The following is a 23,333-nucleotide window of genomic DNA, read 5'->3' on the forward strand; positions in this document are numbered from 1 at the left end:
TATGGACAGAGGTTCGTGAAATTGTACAAGAGTCAGTGATCAAGATGATCCTCAAGAAAAAGAAATGCAAAAAAGCAAAATGGCTGTCTGAGGAGGCCTTACAAATAGCTGTGAAAAGAAGAGAAGCAAAAAGCAAAGGAGAAAAGGAAAGATATACTCATTTGAATGCAGAGTTCCAAAGAATAGCAAGGAGAGATAAGAAAGCCTTCCTCAGCGATCGATGCAAAGATATAGAGGAAAACAATAGAATGGGAAAGACTGGAGAACTCTTCAAGAAAATTAGAGATACCAAGGGAATATTTCATGAAAAGATGGGCTCAATAAAGGACAGAAATGGTATGGACCTAACAGAAGCAGAAGATATTAAGAAGAGGTGGCAAGAATACACAGAAGAACTGTCCAAAAAAGATCTTCACGACCCAGATAATCACGATGGTGTGATCACTCCCCTAGAGCCAGACATCCTGGAATGTGAAGTCAAGTGGGCCTTACAAAGCATCACTAGGAACAAAGCTAGTGGAGGTGATGGAATTCCAGTTGAATTATTTCAAATCCTAAAAGATGATGCTGTCAAAGGACTGCACTCAATATGCCAGCAAATTTGGAAAACTCAGCAGTGGCCACAGGACTAGAAAAGGTCAGTTTTCATTCTAGTCCCAAAGAAAGGCAATGCCAAAGAATGCTCAAACTACCACATAATTGCCTCATCTCACACACTAGTAAAGTAATGCTCAAAATTCTCCAAGCCAGGCTTCAACAATATGTGAACCATGCACTTCCAGATGTTCAAGCTGAATTTCAAAAAGGCAGAGGAACCAGAGATAAAATTGCCAACATCCACTGGATCATCAAAATAGCAAGAGAGTTCTATTTCTGCTTTACTGACTATGCCAAAGCCTTTGACTGTGTGGATCACAATAAACTGGAAAGTTCTGAAAGAGATGGGAATACCAGACCACCTGACCTGCCTCCTGAGAAATTTGTATGTAGGTCAGGAAGCAACAGTTAGAACTGGACATGAAACAACAGACTGGTTCCAAATAGGAAAAGGAATATGTCAAGGCTGTATATTGTCACCCTGCTTATTTAACTTATATGCAGAGTACATCATGAGAAATTCTGGGCTGGAGGAAGCACAAGCTGGAATCAAGATTGCCAGGAAAAATATCAATAACCTCAGATATGCAGATGACACCACACTATGGTAGAAAGTGAAGAAGAACTAAAGTGCTTCTTGATGAAAGTGAAAGAGGAGAGTGAAAAAAGTGGTTTAAAACTCAACACTCAGAAAACTAAGATCATGGCATCTGGTCCCATCATTTCATGGCAAATAGATGGGGAAACAGTGGAAACAGTGCCAGACTTTATTTTTTGGGCTCCAAAATCACTGCAGATGGTGACTGCAGCCATGAAACTAAAAGAGGCTTGCTCCTTGGAAGGAAAGATATGACCAACCTAGACAGCTTATTAAAAAGCAGAGACATTACTTTGTCAACAAAGGTCCATCTAGTCAAGGCTATGGTTTTCCAGTAGTCATATATGGATGTGAGAGTTGGACTACAAAGAAAGCTGAGCACAGAAGAATTGATGCTTTTGAACTGTGGTGTTGGAGAAGACTCTTCAGAGTCCCTTGGACTGCAAGGAGATCCAACCAGTCCATCCTAAATGAGATCAGTCCTGAATATTCATTGGAAGGACTGATGCTGAAGCTGAAGCTCCAATACATTGGCCACCTGATTCAAAAAGCTTACTCATTTGAAAAGACCCTGATGCTGGGAAAGATTGAAGGCAGGAGGAAAAGGGGATGACAGAGGATGAGATGGTTGGATGGCATCATCGACTCAATGGACATGAGTTTGAGTAAACTACGGGAGTTGGTGTCGGACAGGGAGGCCTGGCATGCTGCAGTCCATGGGGGTCTCAAAGAGTCAGACACAACTGAGCGACTGAACTGATCTGAACTGAAAGAGCATTTTTTCCTCTTTCCTCTCCCTTAAGTAACTGTGTTAAAAATTATATACTTTGTCATGGTTGTTGGTGGTAGTGGAGAATAGGAGAACAGCACCAGGGTTGGCATAGAAAGAGTATTCCCGTGCAATCACAATGACAGTTAACACAGTAAAGTCAGTGTAATTTAAAAAAGACTTTCATCACAAAATCTACAAACAAGAAATGCTGGAGAGGGTGTGGAGAAAGGAGAACCCTTTTGTATTGTTGGTGGGAATATAACTTGATATAGCCACTATGGAGAATAAGATACAGGTTCTTTAAAACACTAAAAATAGAACTATCATATGACCCACCAATCCCACCAGTGGGCATATACCCAGAGAAAATCATAATTCAAAAAAACACATGTACCCCAGTGAGTGTTCATTGCAGCACTGTTTACAACAGCCAGGACATCGAAACAACCTAAACATCCAACGACAGAAGAAAGAATAAAGAAGATGTAGTGCATGGGGTCGCTAAGAGTCAGACACGACTGAGCGACTTTACTTCCACTTTTCCCTTTCATGCACTGGAGAAGGAAATGGCAACCCACTCCAGTATTCTTGCCTGGAGAATTCCAGGGACGGCGGAGCCTGGTGGGCTGCCGTCTATGGGGTCACACAGAGACGGACACGACTGAAGTGACTTAGCAGCAGCAGCAGCAGTGCATATATACAATGGAATATTACTCATTCACAAAAAGGGACAAAACTGAGTCATCTGTAGAGACATGGATGGATCCAGAGAGTGTCATACAGAGTGAGCTAAGTCAGAAAAACAACAAGCATTAATGTATATATGTGGAATCTGAAGAAAGAACTGGTATAGATGATCTTATTTATGAAGCAAAACTAGAGACACAGATATAGATAATGTACGGACACCAAAGGGGAAAGGGGGATGGGATGAGTTGGAAGATTGGGATTCATATATATATATATATACTATTGATACTGTGTATAAAATAGACAACTAATGAGAATCTACTGTATAGCACAGGGAAATCTACTGAATGCTCTGTGATGACCTGAAATGGGAAGGAAATTCAAAGAAGAGACATATGTGTACATATAGCTGATTCACTTTGCTGTGCAGTAGAAATTAATACCGGAGAAGGCAGTGACACCCCACTCCAATACTCTTGCCTGGAAACTCCCATGGACGGAGGAGCCTGGTGGGCTGCAGTCCATGGGGTCGCGAAGAGTCGGACACGACTGAGCGACTTCACTTTCACTTTTCACTTTCATCCATTGGAGAAGGAAATGGCAACCCACTCCAGTGTTCTTGCCTGGAGAATCCCAGGGACGGGGGAGCCTGGTGGGCTGCCGTCTATGGGGTCGCACGGAGTCGGACATGACTGAAGCGACTCAGCAGCAGCAGCAGAAATTAATACAACATTGTAAAGCAACTATAACTACTCCAATAAAAATTTTGTCAAAAAGATTCTTAGCAAGATTTCTCTCTCTTTCTCAACACACACACACAGACACACGCACACATTTACACACACATATATAATGCATTTACTCAAAGAAAAGCTGTTAAATTAATGTCACAGGATAATACTGTCATTAAATCTGACTAAGCAAAAGCTATTTCCTGGAAGAAACTAATTTGGACTGAAATTTAAAGAATGAAATATTCATGGTGAGTGTTGAAATAGGGAGGGTACAGAGGAGAAATTCTTAATAAACATTGGAGACATCAGGAGAGAGATAATAAATGCAGTGATAAACACCTAAATATCACTTAGCTGGCAGGATATGACTGCAAAGAACTGGCATGAAATTGACACGCTGTGACACAGTAAATACAGCTCATGCAATGCAGGAGGATAACATGCTGAAATCACTGTGACTCGGTAACTGCTATTAGAGATTTGGATAGGAACGTTCGATTTAAAAATCCTAAAAGGTTTTGCTTTGTGTCTTTCATTAAATAAGTGAAGATACCTGGAGAGGCACAATGACTTGTTCAATCCATAACTAGTTAGCTATCAAGCCACCAGTACTTTTATTATACCCATCAAGTCCCAGGAAAAGTCCCCATTATCGGCCACCTTTCACTTTGTGGCAATGGGGCCACCTGGTACTTAAGTTTCTGTTGGTATTAAGGATCCTGAGGCCATAACAGACACACCCAGGAACGGTGACTCAGGCAGCAACCAAGACTTAACTCAGGAGATGCAGGTCTGAGCACCTTGGGAATCACGCTGCCCTAATTCTCACTAGATTTTTGCTTATGTGACTTCTCCCTATTTCACAAGAGTAAGAGTCACATCCCACAGAAGACGCTAGGCTAGAATTAGGAAACAGAATAACCAGCAGTATTCTGCTTAAACATTTACATATTCAAGATGATCAGAAATGATGACTTTATGGATATCTACCACTGAGTGGTGAGAAGAAAAGTGATTTTAATGAAAGATGACTTTTCCAAGTAATTAGAGGAGACATTTTCATAAGAGGTATTCATGGTAATTAGCAATAAATGCATATATCATCTTGGGAACACCTCTTGAGAGACAAATAATTACCTGGGAAAAGTCTTGCTAGACGCTATCAGACTTTATAAAGTTGAACAAATATAATTATGTCAACCGTACAGTGACATAAATAGAAGGAGGTTAACAAAGAGCCAGTAAATAAAAATAAGATCTTCTTAGGGCACAAGGTGCTACCTACAGTTGGATTTTCTCATAGGAAAATTCTCAAATAATCAAACGTGCAAAAGAAAAAGAAAAGAGAACATCTCTCTGAATAACTTGTAAGTGACAACTAGCAAAAATAAAATGAATAAATGCAAATCTATGAATCCTTGAAATGCTATAAAGATTATCTTCTGCTTATAAAAGCAGAATGATTCAGAGATAAAGCAAATGCAATAAATTAGCAAAATTCAAAAACAAACTATTCCCAGTCAAGAGAGGTGAGATATAGCATCATTTTTATTTCCTTTCTCAAGGGACTGGAAGGTTAGTTTGGTGGTTATGATCAGACTTCAAATATTTGGACCTCTAAGAAAACTGCTTTTGAATTCTTTTTATTATTTTGATTTTTTTCCATTAAATGACATTTATTTTAGGCACTTTTATCTCATTTGCAAACAGAACAGTGAAAACAAATTTAAATTCTTCTCTGAGATCGTTACTGGGTTCAGCTATGCTGATTCCTTGTACTCCTTGTTATGACCTCATAGCTCCATAGTTTCATAATGATTAAGAAAAGAATTTCCATAGACTTCCCTGGTGGTAAAGAAGTGGTTATGAATCCACCTGCCAATCCAGGGGACATGGGTTCGATCTTTGGTTCGAGAAGCATCCACAGTCCACGGGGCAATTAAGTCTGCGCCCCGCAACTGCTGAGCCCCATGCACCCCAGAGCCTGTGATCTGAAACAAGAGAAGTTACTGCAGTGAGAAGGCCACTCAAGGCAACCAGAGAGGAGCCCCAGCTCCCGGCAACCAGAGAAAGCCGGCAAGCAGCAACGAAGACACAGCACAGCCAAAAAGAAAATTAAAGCACAAAAGAATTTCCCTAAGAATTGTGGAAGCAAGAAACTTTATTCTGTCCTCTAAAATAAACATTATTCAAGTACTTCATAGGAAAAAAAAAAAGATCATCCTCTTTGTACATTTCATCCATCATGACAATTCATTGACAGTTACCAGTAAAGAGAATTTGTCCTCTGAAAATAGTTCAGAAATAAGAAGTTTATTATAATAACTAATAGGCTAGACTCTGAAGGTTTACAAGAGCCTAACTCAGCTGCTGACTCATGAAAAGCAGGCAGAATCTTTCAAAGGCAACATGTTCTGACAAGCTATGATTTCATAATAATATTTCACAGCAATATTTTCTTTTCTCATTTTAACATTTTTCACAGGACCTTGTTCAGTTATGGGCAAGCAGTGCAAAATTGTTTAAAAATGTGGTCAATAACTCTGTCTTCTCTGGAGTATTGGATCCTTCAAAAATCTTTAAATTAACGTTGTGACATAGCAAGAAACTTCCAAACTACTCTCACAACATACATCCCATATACTTATAGCCTATTTGGCCAAAATATGTATTAACTCTGGTAAGAAACAAACACATTCTCCAATGCTTTTGGGAAAATAACAGAAAACCACTAAGTTATCTACTGTGATTTATAGTCAATTTCATCTTACTCAACTTATAAAGTTCAAATAATTCCCTTTCTTTGAATTCAGAATGGATATATGTATGCAAGGTAATATACATACCTTGGGTAAGTGTAAAGGTAAAATTCTTCCTTATTTTATGCCACTTGGAATTGATGAAAAAGAAGCAAAGCATCATATTATTGTTTTACAGTTTGGACTTTGAGTTCCTTATTTGCTAATTCAAGTGGGAATTCCCAGCAGACAATGACCAGGCAGAGGATATTACTTTTAAAGGTTTACTAAACAAACAGCTGTCACATTAGAAACAAAAATACATCAGAAGGTTATGACTAATGTTCAGCGTCCTGTGAGTGCTTGCCTAAGAACTCAAGCTAGCTCCTGAATTTCACTTTGCATCACAGATGTGCAATGCCCCAAAGGAGACTGCCTGGGGTTCAGGCTGATGAACTAATAACTGCAAAGATTAACATAATAAAAATATGAAGCTTCACTGATGCATTTTTCAATTTTCAGTTAACACTGTAGTTCAAAAACATACTGTCTCCCCAAACAGAAATTTGCAAATATTACTGCTTGGTATTTGTTATATTACCTATGAAGTGAAAGTGAAGTGAAAGTCGCTCAGTTGTGTCCAACTCTTTGCAACCCCATGGACTGTACAGTCCATGGAATTCTCCAGGCCAGAATACTGGAGTGGGTAGCCTTTCCCTTCTCCAGGGGATCTTCCCAACCCAGGGATCGAACCCAGGTCTCTAGCATTGAAGGCAGATTCTTCACCAGCTGAGTCACAAGGGAAGTTCTATATTCCCTATACAATGACTTATATATATTGAACTAATATATTGAATTTATATATAAGTTGAACTATGAGAATTTTTAAAACTGGACTATTCTATGCTCTGTAAACAAATTCTACAGTTGTAATTTGTAAAACAGCGCAACTCGAGAATATACAACTGTAGACTTTGTTTACAGAGCATAGAATAGTCCAGTTTTAAAAATTCTCATAGTTCAACTTATTCAGTGAAAGTCTGGGTATCTACCATGTGCCTGATTCTACAGCTAATTTTTAACAACTGGAATAGAAGAGTGCTTTCTTAATGTAATCCTGCTAAAGGGGTTAATACGAGTACAAATTCAGCTTATTTGAGCTTTGAAGATCTAAGGGGAAAAAAATCACCCTACTTTGCAAAGCCTGCATGTGACGTTGGCCTTGGAACATTGTGTCTCCTTAATGAGAACTAGAGATTCTTGGTTGCCTGTCTTGCAAACTACCATGTCCCTGTGGGTTTCAAGGAATCTAATACATCTGTACTTCATAAAAGCACACTTTCCCAAGCATCTCTGTGTCTTGTAGACAGGAAAGAAAGCAATGCCAGGTATGTCTGCATCCCAAACCCCTTTTCGGTCTAAATTTTTATACTGCATAGTATACATACATAAGTATCCATAGATATACATAGTATGTATAGATCCACTGTGTGGATCACAATAAACTGCGGAAAATACTTAAAGATACAGGAGCACCAGACCAACTTACCTGTCTCCTGTGAAACCTGTATACATGTCAAGAAGCAACAGATAGAACCAGACACAGAACAAAGAATTGGTTCAAAACTTGGAAAGGGGTATGTCAAGTCTGTATATTGTCACCTTGCTTATTTGACATACATGCAGAGTACATCATGTGAAACGCTGGGCTGGATGAATCTCAAGCTGGAATCAAGAAGGCCGGGAGAAATATCAACAACCTCAAATATGCAGATAATGCCGCTCTAATGGCAGAAAGTGAAGAGGAACTAAAGAGCCTCCTGATGAACGTGAAAGAGGACAGTGAAAAAGCTGGCTTGAAACTCAACATGCAAGACATTAAGATCATGGCATCCAGTCTCAACACTTCATGGCAAACAGATGGGGAAACAATGGAAACAATGAAAGACTTCATTTTGGGGGCTCCAAAATCACTGCAGACAGTGACTACAGCCATGAAATAAAGACATTTGCTCATTGGAAGGAAAGCTATGACCAACCTAGACAGCATATTAAAATGCAGAGACATCATTTTGCCAACAAAAGTCTGAATAGTCAAAGCTATGTTTTTTCCAGTAGTTACATAAGAATGTGAGAATTTGACCATCAAGAAGACTGAACACTGAATAATTGGTGCTTTTGAACTGTGGTGCTGGAGAAGACTCTTGAGAGTCCCCTGGACTGCAAGGAGATCAAACCAGTCAATCCTAAAGGAAATCAACTCTGAACATTCACTGGAAGGACTGTTGCTGAAGCTGAAGCTCCAATACTTAGGCCACCTGATTCAAAGAACTGACTCATTAGAAAAGATCCTGATGCTGGGAAAGATTGAAGGCAAAAGGAGAAGTGGGCGGCAGAGGATGAGATGGTTAAATAGCATCACTAACTCAATGGACATGAATTTGAGCAAATTCCAAGAGAGAGTGGAGGACAGAGGAGCCTGTTGTGCTGCAGTCCATGGGGTTGCAAAGAGTCAGACACTACTTAGCAACTGAACAACAACAATAACAACACAGTATCCATAACCAAGAAGTAGACACTTCATAGTTAACAATCTTTTGTTTATATATTTTAAAACTCAATAAACAACTTGGGAAATCTTGTTGTAATTTCCAAAGCACCTATCATGGTGCTGAGAACATAGAAAGATCTCAATAAGCTTTATTATGTTAATTAAAAAATATTTCTACAGCTTTGACAGAGCTCTATGATAGAATTTCTGAGATTGATAAGCCAATATAAATATTTCACAAAGAGAAGAGACACCCTAAAATGCTAAGCACCTCAGAAACTTACTTCAGAATTTTACATTATCAAGCCTGATTACATACTGTTTTCACACAATTCAGGAAATAAATTAAAAAAAATCTATGTTTTATTCAAAGGATAAACAGATTCAAGAGATTAGATCTGATAGAGTGCCTGAAGAACTATGGATGAAGGTTTATAACATTATACAGGAGGCAGTGATCAAAACCATTCTCCCCCAAAAAATAAATGCAAAAAGGCAAAATGGTTGTCTGAGGAGGCCTTACAAATAGCTGAGAAAAGAAGAGGAGCAAAAGGCAAAAGAGAAAAAAAACAGATAATACTCATCTGAATGCAGAGTTCCAAAAAATAGCAAGGAGAGATAAGAAAGCCTTCTTAAGTGAACAATGCAAAGAAATAGAAGAAAACAACAGAATGGGAAAGACTAGCGATCTCATCAAGAAAATGAGAAACATGAATGTTTCATGCAAAGATGGGAACAATAAAAGACAGAAATGGTATGAATCTAACAGAATCAGAAGAGATTAAGAAGAGGTGGCAAGAATACAAGAACTATACAAAAAGTCTTAATGACCCAGACAACTATAATGGTGTGGTCACTGACCTAGAGTCAGACATCCTGGAGTGTGAAGTCAAGTGGGCCTCAGGAAGCATTACTACAAACAAAGCTAGCGGGAGGTGATGGAATTCCAGTTGAGTTATTTCAAATCCTAAAAAGATGATGCTGCTGAAGTGCTGCACTCAATATGCCAGCAAATTTAGAAAACTCAGCAGTGGCCACAGGACTGGAAATGCTCACTTTTCATTCCAGTCCCAAAGAAGGGCAATGCCAAAGAATGTTCAAGTTACCACACAGTTGCACTCATTTCACATGCTAGCAAAGTAATGCTCAAAATTCTCCTAGCCAGGCTTCAACAATATGTGAACTGAGAATTTCCAGACGTTCAAGATGGATTTAGGAAAGGCAGAGGAAGCAGAGATCAAATTGCCAACATCTGTTGGAACAAAGAAAAAGCAAGAGAATTCCAGAAAAACATCTACTTCTGCTTCATTGACTACACAAAACCCTTTGACTGTGTGGATCACAACAAACTGTGGAAAATTCTTAAAGAAGGGAAAACAAGACTACCTTCTGAGAAGGGAATAATTTCTCACCTATCTCCTGAGAACCCTGTATGCAGGTCAAGAAGCAACAGTTAGAACCAGACACGGAACAATGAACTGGTTCAAAATTGGGAAAGGATTATATCAAGGCTGTATATTGTCACCCTGCTTATTTAACTTATATGCAGGGTACATCATGTGAAATGCTGGGCTGGATGAATAACAAGCTGGAATCAAGATTGCCAGGAGAAATATCAACAACCTCAGATATGCAGATGATACCACTCTAACGGCAGAAATTGAAGAGGAACTAAAGAGCCTCTTGATGAAGGTGAAAAGAGGAAATTGAAAAAGCTGGCTTGAAACTCACCATTCAGAAAACTAAGATCATGGCATCTGGTTCCATCACTTCATGACAAATAGATGGGGAAATAATGGAAACAGTAACAGACTTTATTTTCTTGGGCTCCAAAATCACTATGGACGGTGACTGCAGTCATGAAATTAAGTTGCTTGTTCCTCAGAAGAAAAGCGATGACAAACCTAGACAGCGTGCTAAAAAGCAGAGACATCACTTTGTCAATAAAGGTCCATATAGTCAAAGCTATGGTTTTTCCAGTAGTCATGAATGATGTGAGAGTTGGACCATAAAGAAACCTGAGCACCAAAGAATGACGCTTTCGAATTGTGGTGCTGGAGAAGACTCTTCAGAGTCCTTTGCACAGCAAGGAGACCAAATCAGTCAATCCTAAAGGAAATGAACCCTGAATATTCATTAGAAAGACTGCAGCTGAAGCCTCAATAATTCTGCCACCTAATGCAAAGAGACAACTCATTGGAAAAGACCCTGATGCTTAGAAAGATTGAGGGCAGGAGAAGTGGGCAACAGAGGATGAGACGATAGGATGGCATCATTGACTCAATGGACACCAGTTTGAGCAAACTCCGGGAGATAGTGAAGGACAGGGAAGCCTGGCGCGCTGCAGTCCATGAGGTTGCAAAGAGTCAGACAGCACTGAATGACTGAACAACAACGAAATGCTTTATTTACCACAATAAACTATATCCAGAGCAAGAATTAGGGCTCTGTGCAGTTATGAACAAAGAAAATTTTACCAGATTTACTATCCACATATTTCCTTTCAGAGATTAAGGAAAAGTTAAATGATTTAGATTATGAATGCATCAGATCAATTCATTTCCAGTCCATACACCTTAGATATGATGCATGAAGGTCTCCAGATGTATGAACATGATAAAGAGAAGGAAATCTTCACCTGCAGCAGGGAACACCTGATCTCAGATACCTGCAACATATGAGAAGTATAGCCTGCCTGTATATTCGTATGTATATTTCCCGAAAGTAACAAGCATGGTAGAGATTCTTATTAACGTTCCTACTAACATTATTAACATATGCATCTATTATACCCTGGGTCACGGGCTGCTACCAGCCTGAGGTCTGTTAGGAACTGGGCTGCACAGCAAGAGGTGAGTGGAGGGTGAACAAGCGAGACTTCGTCTGTATCTCCAGCCGCTCCACATCGCTCACTGTACTGTCTGAGCTGTGCCTCCTCTCAGATCAGGGGTGGCATTAATTCTAAGACGAGCAGGAACCCTGCAGTGAACTACTAGGATCTAGATTGCTCATTCCTTATGAGAATCTAATGCCTGGTGATCTGAGGCAGTGATGCTAGCATCGGAGAGCAGCTGCTACTGTCTCCCATCACCCCCAGATGGGACCGCCCACTTGCAGGAAAATAAGCTCAGGGCTCCCCCTGATTCTGCATTATGATGAGTTGCACGATTATTTCATTATATATGACAATGTGAGAATAACAGAAAAAAAGTGCACAGTAAATGTAATGCACTCAAATCATCTCCAAACCATCCCTTCCATCCCCTCCACCTGGTCCGTGGAAAAATTGTCTTCCACGAACTGGTTCCTGAGGCCGAAATGATTGGAGACTGCTCTGTTGATACTACTCTGGTGATTTCCCACGCTTCAAATCTTTCATCTAGAGATAGAAATATTACCTTTCTTGCTTCTTTGATCATCTTCCGAATGGTTTCCTTAATCGTAAGCAGCTGTGCTCTTGGTGGATGAAAAAGGAGGTCAATGTGCGTCCCCCCTAAGAGTCCAGGCATTACATATGGCCAGCCTAAGTCAAGATTTGGGGCTTCCACATCAGACTCCACAGGCCAGTAAGTCCCTGAAGATGAGCCATCATCGCAGGAATTATCAGTACCATGTGACGTGCTTTGTGCAACTTTTTGAACATTTTTCAAAATGTAATTAATTTCTTCCTCAGCTAGAAAGTCTGACACTCGTTCCTTGGCAAGAAATTCTTGGTATGCCTCTAACCCATGTTCAATCAGTGTGTCCACAGCCACTCGGTACCATTCCTTGTAGTGAGGTTCAATGTAATTGTCTGATTTACACTCGTCATTCAAGGAGGAAAGCATTGATGTGGACTCCATGCTTGCGAATCTTTGACAAGGGCTCTTTCAAATGTCCATTCATGCAGGAATGAGAGGTATCTGGATGTTTAAAAAGAAGAAAATCAAGATCAGTTAGAATTCGGAAATCAAATGTCTTAAAATCCTTGTCAACTGTTATTTCTAGATTTATTCATTTTTACTACCAACTCAATATGGCATACATTTTATATTCAAAGTGGCATTAATAATACCACAATTCACATAATCCCAATAATTATTATGGTATTATTCACATAATACCATAATCCAAATAAGTTAAACTGATTTCCTTTTACAGATTCCTAGTTGATAAATCCCTTCCCAAGATACCTCTAACTTTAGTTTCTCATCTAAGGAAATATACCTTCCTCCTCTGACATTCTGAAAGCCCATCCTTCTTAACTTTAATCTGGGATTACACACGGTGTGATTAGAATCAGAATAAAACCAATGCCTGGTCAGCCATTTATATAAATCTTTACCAAGTACCTGTTAAGCATATATCCTGATGAAATATAAAAAGCTCAAAACACTTGCCTTCCAGGAATGTATTAACAAGATGAAGAGGGGAACTATACACACAAAGCTGTTTGTTACCACTTTGAACAAAGACATATACTGCTAAGGGCCAAAATGAGTACTGTCTGTAGTCAATGCTTTCAGAATCAAAGCAAGTAGAGATCAATATGGAATAGAAGAGATGCATTATGGATAGCCTAGAGAAGGAGGTGGGCTTCAGCTGAACTTGGGACGATGAGTAAAAATATGATCAGATGTCAAGAAGGAATATTTTCACCCCACACAAGAATGTAAAACATAAGCAAAAGCACAGAACAGATATGAGCTTGGTACCTTCAGAGTTCATTAAAAAGAAAAAAGACAACTTGGTCTGCTGGAAATCAGGATCCTTGTATTCATGGCAGGAGATAAAGGAGAAGAGACAAAAAGGAGCCAGGTGTGGAGGTCCATGGGAGACTGTTATGATTCAGCAAAACTTGTGCTCAAAACAACTAGTCTGGCAGTACCAGGGGAGTAGAGGCGGGATAAGGAGCTGAGAGAGCCTTTCTCTTTTCAAACTCCCAGTGAGGACGTGACAAGAATATTCAAGCAATGGTTCACAGCACAAACTTTAAATCTGATGGCTTGACGGCATATAGGTGATAAAGAAATTCAGGGCATCAAAGACAATACAGATTTCCCTTAGGAAGGAAAATCCACCTACCCAAGCCCACGCCCCATGCCTCACAATGCCCACAAAGTGCTCTTCATTCCCTCACTCCCTGTGTGAGATACTGGACTGGACCTTATGTCCATCACATCGGGGCCTTTCCAGGCTTTTGAAGTCACAAGCTCCATTGTGTGGATGCAGACAAAGAGCGATTCTATGATGTACTACCAGCACTCCACGGCTCTTTTGACTAAAAACATCTTTGTCAGTGGCCCTGCCGTAGTTTTCAATTTTCTACTTCTCTCAGCCTTACCGAAAAGCAAATCTGGAAGCCGTTACCATTTATTAACTCCTCACCTGAAAATATGTAACAAGAGTCACTAACCGTAGACATTAGTCATGAAGGAATGGACAGTAAACAGGGCCACAGTTTTGCTGGGCGAGAAAAGGTCAGAAAAGATCCAACGTATAGGAAGCCAGAGCTGAGGAGTGAGTGGGGTTCAGGGTACCTTACTTTACTATTTTCTGTAGATAGATGGAGACAAGCCTGCCTCCATCCCTAGGCTTGGAGGTTTTACAGAGAAAATCTAGCAGTAATGAAATCCTAAAGATTAAATCTGACATAAGCAAAAAAACAGAACACATTGCTTTCGGTCTCCTGGAGGATCCTCAGCTTGAGCCATAACTTGACCAAAGCCAAGGCAACTGGAACTGTCCCTGGGTTCCGGGACCATCATCATCTGTGCAGCATGGCATCTGAGTTCTGGGCAACACAGTCTTCCTGCCTCCCGTGGAATCATGGCGCAGTTTTGGGGTAACATGCTCTCGCTCCTACATGGGCTGGAGGAATACGTACTAAGCTATCTGCTAGTGTGAGAGATAAGGTATAAAGAAGTAAAATTTGATCATTTTATTACCTCTTTACATCCACCTTAATCTATTGACATGTACCAGGATGTTAAGAAGGAAACTTTCATAAATGTCTCAAACTTATATAGGCGCCCAGGGGTTCTCAACAGGAAAGATTTCATGCCACCCCTACTCCAAGCAAGAGCAATGTCTGGAGATGTTCTTAATGATAAGGACTTGTGGGGAGATGTGTTACTGGCATGTGCTGTGTAGGGACCAGGGATGCTGTGAAGTACACATCAATGCACAGGACAGCCGTCCACAGTGAGGAATTATCTGGTCCAAAGTGCAAATGGTGCCAAGGTTGAGAGATCCTCATCAAGGCGCTCACTTCCTGTGCATAGTATTCAACTACTAAACAGTGACCTTTGCAGTACTCATTAAAGTTGTCTTTTGCACATTAACACTCATATATTAACAAAGAAATAAGGTTTTTATTTGACAGAATGAATTAATCTGATGAAAGTTTAGTTTCCTAAGGTTTAGTGAAGTGTAGTTTTCATTTGATAATTCCAGCACACGAAGGGACAAACATCCAGTGATCACAGGAAATCACACAGATCATCTGCAATTGTCATAAACTGTAGGCAACTGCTGACTGTTCATAACAGTCCCAGGCCTCCTAAGCACTCATTTTTAAACTTTTAAAATTTAACTTTTGTGTCCCTAAAACATGTGACGCTACATGCCTATTCCATCTGCAAATCAAAATGCATAAAGTGCTTTGAAAAAATACTCAATTCATTTCTGAGCTTTACCTATGCAAATATATACACTGCAAATATTTTTTAAAAACTCATTCTTGAACTATGTGTAAGCCAAGAAATCACAGAGATCAGAGGGATTATGAAAGTAAAATAAAACTAGGAGGACACATGAAAAATTAATTATGAAGGAAAAAACAACTGGAAATGAGAATAAAAGTGAAACCCTATAGGACTAATCAAGAGCAAAACCAGATACGATGCAGATAAAACACACCACAGGAAAAATGCAACAGCCATAAGCACTGAAGTTGAGATATGATGTATAAGAGTTAAGATAAGAAATAAATACACTTGATTTGTCCTGCTGGAGAGAAGCTATCCTTCAACCATTGTCTAGAGATCTACTCATTTATTGCAAGAGCTGTTTACACGGGGGTGCTTATAAAAGAGCCATCTACATAAATGTTAATGGGAGAGAGCAAAGCAATGGCTCCTATATAAAGAGCTACTGCAATAAAATAGCACCTGTAGTTAGTTATAGTTATAGCACTTTCAGAGTTCAGTTGTTAAACATTCAAAGGGTTATATTTGAGGACAAAATGAATTGGGTATACCTTTAAACATATAAAGATTTAGCATCATTTAATTAATAATCATTGAAAACTCTTAGAAAGTATATTCTTTTCACATACTGTTTCACGTACATTCTTTTCACAGGATAGAGTTAACGAGGAGAGAAAAATAAAATCTCTCCATGATATAAAAGCTGAGGAGATGGCTTGGCTCATTTATAATTTAAGTGACTCACTCTAGAAAAAGAGCCTTGCAAAACACATGATTCAAATTCAGACCCCTAAACCACCATATACTGCATTTGCTATCAAACTTTAGGGTCATAGTGGGAAGTATAAATTCCAAAAAGGAAATCTGTACATACAAAAGATATAAACAGGGTATAAAAGAATAGATTTCAATGCATTGGCCACTCTGAAAATCAGTTTGGAAATTTCAATTATAAAACTAAATATTCAACTAACATAAGGCAACAGCTGCACTCCTAGGGTTGATCCCGAGAAATGGAAACTTACCTTCACGTAAAGATTTGTACATGAATGTTTATAGCAGTTTTATTTATAATAGCCCCAAGATGGAAACAACTCAAATGTCTTTTGCAGTTGAGTATTATACAAATTGTGGTACCCCTCATATCATGGAGTATTCATCGGCTATACAGTGAACTAACTTCTGATGCCTGAACAACCTCAATGAACCCCACAAGAAGTATGCTGGGTGAAAAAGGCCAAATCCCAAAGACTATGATAAAGAGTTACAGTTCTGCAAGATGTAACCATGGAGGGAAATTGCATAAAAGATAACAACGAATTTCTCTGTATTATTTCTCTCAACTTCATGTGAATCTACAATTATCTTAAAAAAAATTGTACTCACTAGCAATTTCACCTGCCTTAAATAGAAAACAAAATAAAAATAACATATAACTGGGAGGGTGAGAGCTTGTGTTCAGGGTCACACCACTAGGTTCAAAGCCTGCTTCCCAAATCACAGTCAATTCCCTACATACGAACTTTTAAATTGTGAGCTTTAAAAGATGTGAACATGTGTTCCAGCAATATCAGGCGTGAGTTAAGCTGCAGCTTGCCCTCTGATTGTGTTAGCTGGGTACCTAGGTTAACTTTGTTTGACTTATGAACAAATTGGACTTGCAAATGGCACTCTTGGAATGGAACTCATTTGTATGTAGGGGACTTACCGTGTTGTGAAGTTCTTGGAAAGTGACCTATGTACGCAACCTCAGTCTGTGCCTGTTACCAAATGCAAGTTTGTGTTCCTGATCCACAGTGAGGTCAAACAAACTGAAACATCAGAGTTTGGAGAAAGGCATATTGCAGAGCCCTGAACGGACAGTGGGTGACTCCTGCTCAAAAACCCTTAACTCCCTGAAATGCTTCAGCAGAGCATTTTTAAAGGCAGGTGAGGCAGAAGCATCCCAAGGAATGTATCATCTGATGCACAATTCTCCGGTTAATGGTGGGGTACCAGCGTGGTGTCACAGGGGTTAACATGATCAGTCCTCAGGCTCCAATAGGTCTGAGGGCTATATACTCCTGGTCATCAATTTCTTTTACTCGGTGGTGGCTTTTAGCATCTGAAAAACTTGGGAAAATACGAGATGCTGTTATGGTGGGAGTACTTCAGAGAGGTGCTCAAGCAGAAGATATGGGGAGGGGCCCATCCCAGGAAGGTCCTGCTCAGTTACATGTTCATGACATTATGTCATTCTAAGAAATAAATGAGGTAAATGCCCGTAAAGTATTTAGCTTTTACCATAATTATTATTATACTAGTATTCCTATTTTACATTTTAACAATATGTTACAGTATAATTATTCTAAAGATATAAAACATTTGGTCACAAAATTCTTTTAGGATTCAAAAAATGGCAGAGTCTCTGTCATCCCATCAGCAATGTTAGCACTGTTTTGTCAACTGTAGTGTTAAGCCAACACTAAACCTAGTCTCCACTGCTTACAGTTTCTGATCACAGAACAATCATTGGAAAGACTTCTGAAATAAGAGGTTGGTGGAAAAATGCTCCAAGGAGAAATTATAAGCTTCTTAAATAACAGATATGTCTGAGGTTATGATTAGCTCATGGGCAAGCAGGGGGCCCCAAATCAGGACTTTGGCTGAAAGAAATCCCAAAGAGATGAGCATTGCCAATGTCCCTGAGGTCCTATTACCAACTTCAGTCTTAGGCTGTTGCTATTCAACCAGTGCATATGACACCACCTTTATGTCAGAAAGCAAAGAGGAACTACAGAGCTTCTTGATGAAGGTGAAAGAGGAGAGTGAAAAAGCTGGCCAAAAACTCAACATTCAAAAAATGAAGATCACGGCACCTGGTCCCATCACTTCATGGCAAATAGATGGGGAAACAATGGAAACAGTGACAGTGTTTATTTTCTTGGGCTCCAAAATCACTGCAGATGGTGACTGCAGCCATGAAATTAAAAGACGTTTGCTCCTTGGAAGAAAAACCATGACAAACCTAGACAGTGTATTAAAAAGCAGAGACATTACTTTGCTGACAGAGGTCCGCATAGCCAAACCTATGGTTTTTCCAGTAGTCATGTATGGATGTGAGAGCTGGATGGTAAAGAAAGCTGAGTGCCGAAGAATTGATGCTTTTGAACTGTAATGTTGGAGAAGACTCTTGAGAGTCCCTTGGACTGCAAGGAGATCCAACCAGTCCATCCTAAAGGAAATCAATCCTGAATATTCATTGGAAGGACTGATGCTAAAGCTGAAACTTCAATACTTTGGCCACCTGATGCGAAGAGCTGACTCATTGGAAAAGACCTTGATGCTGGGAAGGATTGAAGGCAGGAGGAGAAGGCGACGACAGAGGACAAGTTGGTTGGATGGCATCACCGACTCAATGGACTTGAGTTTGAGCAAGACCCGGGAGATGGTGAAGACCGGAAGCCTGGTGTGCTGCAGTCCATGGGGTCACAAAGAGTCAGACATGACTGAGCGACTGAACAAACAACAACAATGTTGTCATGGATTCAACTGAGTCCTCCAAGAAAATATGTTCAAGACCTAACCCTCAGTACCAGCAAATGTGATCTCATTTAGAAACAGAGTATTGTCTGCAAGACACAAGACAGACAAACACACGGGATAACTCCAAGTGACTGAAGAGACAGAGATCAGAATCCTAGAGGTTACCGGCAACACCAGACCTAAGAGAAAGTCATGAACAGATTATCCCCCAGAGCTTCCAAGAAAACACAGTCCCAAGGACACCCTGACATCAGACTATTAGCCTCTAGAACTGTGAGAGAATAAACTCTATTGTTATAGGCCAAAATTTGTGGCGTTTTGTTACAGCAGCCCTAGGAAGCTAACGTAAACACACATAGGATTATTTTTATTTGTAAATCTTAAAACTGTCAAATAAAGGAACTTAAAAAAATTAATTTACCCTTCACAAATGCTTTCAATTGTTTTTCTAGTGTAAGTGTTATTATAATACAAGTTTTCTGACATAACTTCAACGTTAGGCAAATTTCTTTAAGGGACATTTTATAGTCTTTCAAATACTGAGGAAAAAGATACTTCAAATCACTCTTTTTGGAGGGAGCATTGACTCTGTGATGTGCATCAAAATGTTTGCTTATAGAAGATGAGAAAATGTTTTATAAAGGTTTGTTTCAGAACATCCCTGTCTGATAAAATCATAATCTAGAGTGGACAACAGTTGAAAGTAACATATCTCGTCTTTCTTCAAATTTTTCAGCTCAGTTCAGTCGCTCAGTCATGTCCACCTCTTTGCAACCCAGGGGACTGCAGCATGCCAGGCTTCACTGTCCATCACCAGCTCTGCCAATATTATGTTTGACTTTGATTTTAAGAAATTTAAGATGACCATGAAAACATTAAAGAAGCTATTACTAAATTTAAAATTCACTATAATAATCTGCCAAGGGCAATCAGATGCCTAATGTGGCATCCAAACATACTAAGCTTCTAAGTTGACTCCATAATAACACTTAGGACAAAATGGCCAATAGTGCAGGTCACAGGCTTCCACGGGGCAGCCAAGGAATTCAAGCTCTTGTGGCACATGCAGTGCGGGTGCACACACTGTCCACAGGTGGATATGCCCGTGAGGCACACGCAGTTAGTGTGGGTGCAAATGCCTCCACACGTGGCCATCAAGAGAATCATGCATCTTATCAAACTCTTGAAAAGGACAAAACTAAGCAGCTGCAACTCGTCTTATAAATCCCGACGAAAATATCACTTGCTCACTATCGAATCATTTCTCGGTTTCCTTAATCTCTTTTAATTAGGAAATAGCATGACGAGCACTTTCACACCAAAATAATTCCAGCATTTATTTGTTATTGGCTGCTCTTCAATATATTGGCATCCCCAGTCTAAACTATAGTTCAAATGTAAGAATAAAGACCATGAGTTTATGTTCATGACAATAAAACATAGTCATTTATTATATTTGGAGGAATTTATTGAGTAATTCCTGTAGAGAAATGTGTAGGAGAAAGAATAAACACTTTACTGAGAGAATATGTACTTAATAGTCAAACTGCAGAGAATTACTCTATGCATGGCTTAAAATGAAAGAGAAATTAAAGCAAATTACTCTTGGACCAATATCTGACCTATTCCTAAATTGTGTTTTATTATGATATTAGTACACCAAAAGATCCAAGGAATGGAACAAGGCAACCTCAACTGGTTGCATCTTGTGCCAAAAACGCTCCATCTCAGCCTAGTCCTGATCAGTGTGTGTGACAATTATTTGTACCAATAAATAGAAAAACATTGATACAGTTTACAGAATTGAACAACAACATATGTTAGATGACAGACTCAATATTGAAAATGATCTTACATAGTAAGATAATAAATCAACTTGATAGGGTGCAACCCAATACAATAAATTTTGAAGTTTAAGTTTACATTAAAAACTAGTTGTATAAATACAGGCTGGAGGAGGGTAGGGGGAAGATTATGTCATAAAGAATACTTGAAAAATGGAAATTGTTCATCCAAAGAGAACACAAAGAGAGGCATATTAGGGTAATCTTTAACTACATGAAACAGGAAAGGAGAATGATTTTAAAGGCAAACAACAAATCAGAGGTTGGTTCAGTGACCCAGAGTGGGAAAAATAGCCTAGGATTTGACTTCTCCTCCGCCACATACTCGTTGTAAGACCTTGGTCATTTCATGACTCCAAACCTCATGTTCCTGTACTGATAGCAAAGGGTTTCTACAAAAGCCTCACTATATATCAGCCATAAACATTGCTACAAATGGTGAGGCAGTCACATACGATGGATTTCATTTAGTAATGGCTCCATTTTTTCTTATTTTCTAACCGTGTACTCTCTTTCTGTATGTATTCAGGCAGAGGACACATTTTTGGACAGAGTCCTATAACGTGTCACAAGTTGGGTTCTGGGGGGACACCGTTTGCTCTAAGATGATATCTATATTGCCTGCTGAAAAAATTTGGAATAGATACCCACAAACTCATGAACTTTACTTGGAAGCAGGGAGGTGGTTAAGAAAGTATGTTTCACTGGGGTGTGACAAAGACCTGCCTACTAAGTCCTGTCCTGGATTCTCCTGGGTCAGCCTCCACCATTCAGCTTCATTTTATTGAAGCTAAATAAACAACACTAAACACACCCATTTTCAAATGCAAAACAAAAGAACAAAAAAGCCAAGACAGTCAGGTGTCTCTCACTTCTGCTGGGATGCCATACGGACAACAAGCAGGCTACCGAACTACCTAAGAGAAAAATTATAACTTAAGAAAATTCATCCAAAACCAAAAGGAAACACACACAAAAATGAAAGCACTTGTCTTTGAGGGGTGGTGCTATGGGTGATGTTTTTAAATTCTTTACACCTTTCTGTATCTGCCAAATGTTTAGTAATGACTGGGCTTCCCTTGTGGCTCAGTTGGTAAAGAAACCGCCTGCAATGCAGGAGACCTGGGTTTGATCCCTGGGTAGGAAAGATCCCCTGGAGAAGGGAAAGGCTACCCACTCCAGTATTCTGGCCTGGAGAATTCCATGGACTGTATAGTCCATGGGGTCACAGAATCGGACACGAGCAACTTTCACTTTTTTAGCAGTGAATATATGGGATTGCCTGGTGGCCCATATGGTAAAGAGTCTGCCTGCAATGCAGGAGACCAGGTTTGATCTCTGGGTCAGGAAGATCTCCTAGAGAAGGACATGGCTATCCACTCCAGTATTCTTGTTGGAAAATCCCATGGACAAAGGAGCCTGGTGGGCTACAGTTCATGGGGTCTCAAAAAGTTGGACACAACTGAGCAACTAACACACACTTTTATCAATGACTATATACTGTTCATACTGGGAAAGAGAATGTTCACACTGGGGAAAAAGAAAGTTGATAAAACAATTATTCCAACAGTTACTTTTAACTTTAGAAAATCCTCTTCTTTTTTCATTCATGTGCTAAGTTGACTGTAATAGGTAATTCAAAACACTGCATATAAAATGGTCTAATAACTATTACAAAGCAACACATGAACAGGTACAAAACATACAGAAAATAAAGCTATATTGTAACGGGGGCCATAAAGAAAAGACAATGAAAATAATTACATGTGGTTAGTGAGATAAGTAGCTCAGGGAGACAGATGCAATGTCATCCCCAACTCTCAGGGAGTCAGGACCACAGCCAGGGCAAGGGGCAACCACAGCACTTCCAGCACCGAGCATCTTGTGTGATGCTTCGATTAAAGGCCTTGTTCTCTACCTCTTTCCTAAGGCTAGGAGCCTGTGATCGAGGAAACTGTCTGTTTAGCACACTCATCAGTGCTCAGGATGGACATAACTGTTAAATAACCAGCTAATCACATACTGCCTTAAAAACTCAAAGTAACAGAATTAGAGTTGATTCAAGTGGTTCGATCCCTGGGTTGGGAAGATCCCCTGGAGAAGGAAATGGCAACCCAATCCAGTATTCTTGCCTGGAAAATCCCGTGGATGGAGGAGCCTGACAGGCTACAGTTCACGGGGTCGCAAAGAGTCGGACACGACTGAGTGACTTCACTTCAAAGTGGTGCTAGTGCCAACGCAGGAGACGTAAAGAGACGTGGGTTTGATCCCTGGGTCAGGAAGATCCTCTGTAGGCGGGTGTGGAAACAACGCCAGTATTCTTGCTGGGATAATCCCATAGACAGAGGAGCATGACAGGCTCCAGTCCATGGGGTTGCAAAGAGTCAGACACGACTGAAGTGACTAAGCATTCACGCACGCATGTGCAGAACTTGAAAGGTGTAAGCACTTATTTGTTTCTGCTAAGTGGAGCTTAGTTTTTTGGTAATACAAATTATTACCCTTTTGCAAAGCACTTTTAGGAGAATAATCAGAAATCCATTGAGTACTGTAAAAGTCCATAGATAAATCCATGCTCTCTATCAAAAAAAAAAA

At 39.7% G+C, this 23,333-nt stretch overlaps 1 protein-coding gene across 2 annotated transcripts in view; it reads right to left on the bottom strand.

The window, feature by feature from the left end:
• SACK1B (scaffolding CK1 anchoring protein B) overlaps positions 1–23,333 on the bottom strand; it is a 100,348-nt gene that overhangs the window by 66,623 nt on the left and 10,392 nt on the right. For both annotated transcript variants that reach the window (XM_081517482.1, XM_081517483.1), the window contains exon 2: positions 12,079–12,582. In XM_081517482.1, the coding sequence (XP_081373608.1) occupies positions 12,079–12,522 (444 nt within the window). In that variant the 5' untranslated portion in view covers positions 12,523–12,582. The remainder of the gene's footprint in view (positions 1–12,078; positions 12,583–23,333) is intronic.

Source organism: Giraffa tippelskirchi, chromosome 8, assembly GCF_054371585.1.
Source record: "Giraffa tippelskirchi isolate mGirTip1 chromosome 8, T2T-mGirTip1v1.2.pri, whole genome shotgun sequence".
In the NCBI taxonomy this organism is placed as follows: Eukaryota; Metazoa; Chordata; class Mammalia; order Artiodactyla; family Giraffidae; genus Giraffa; species Giraffa tippelskirchi.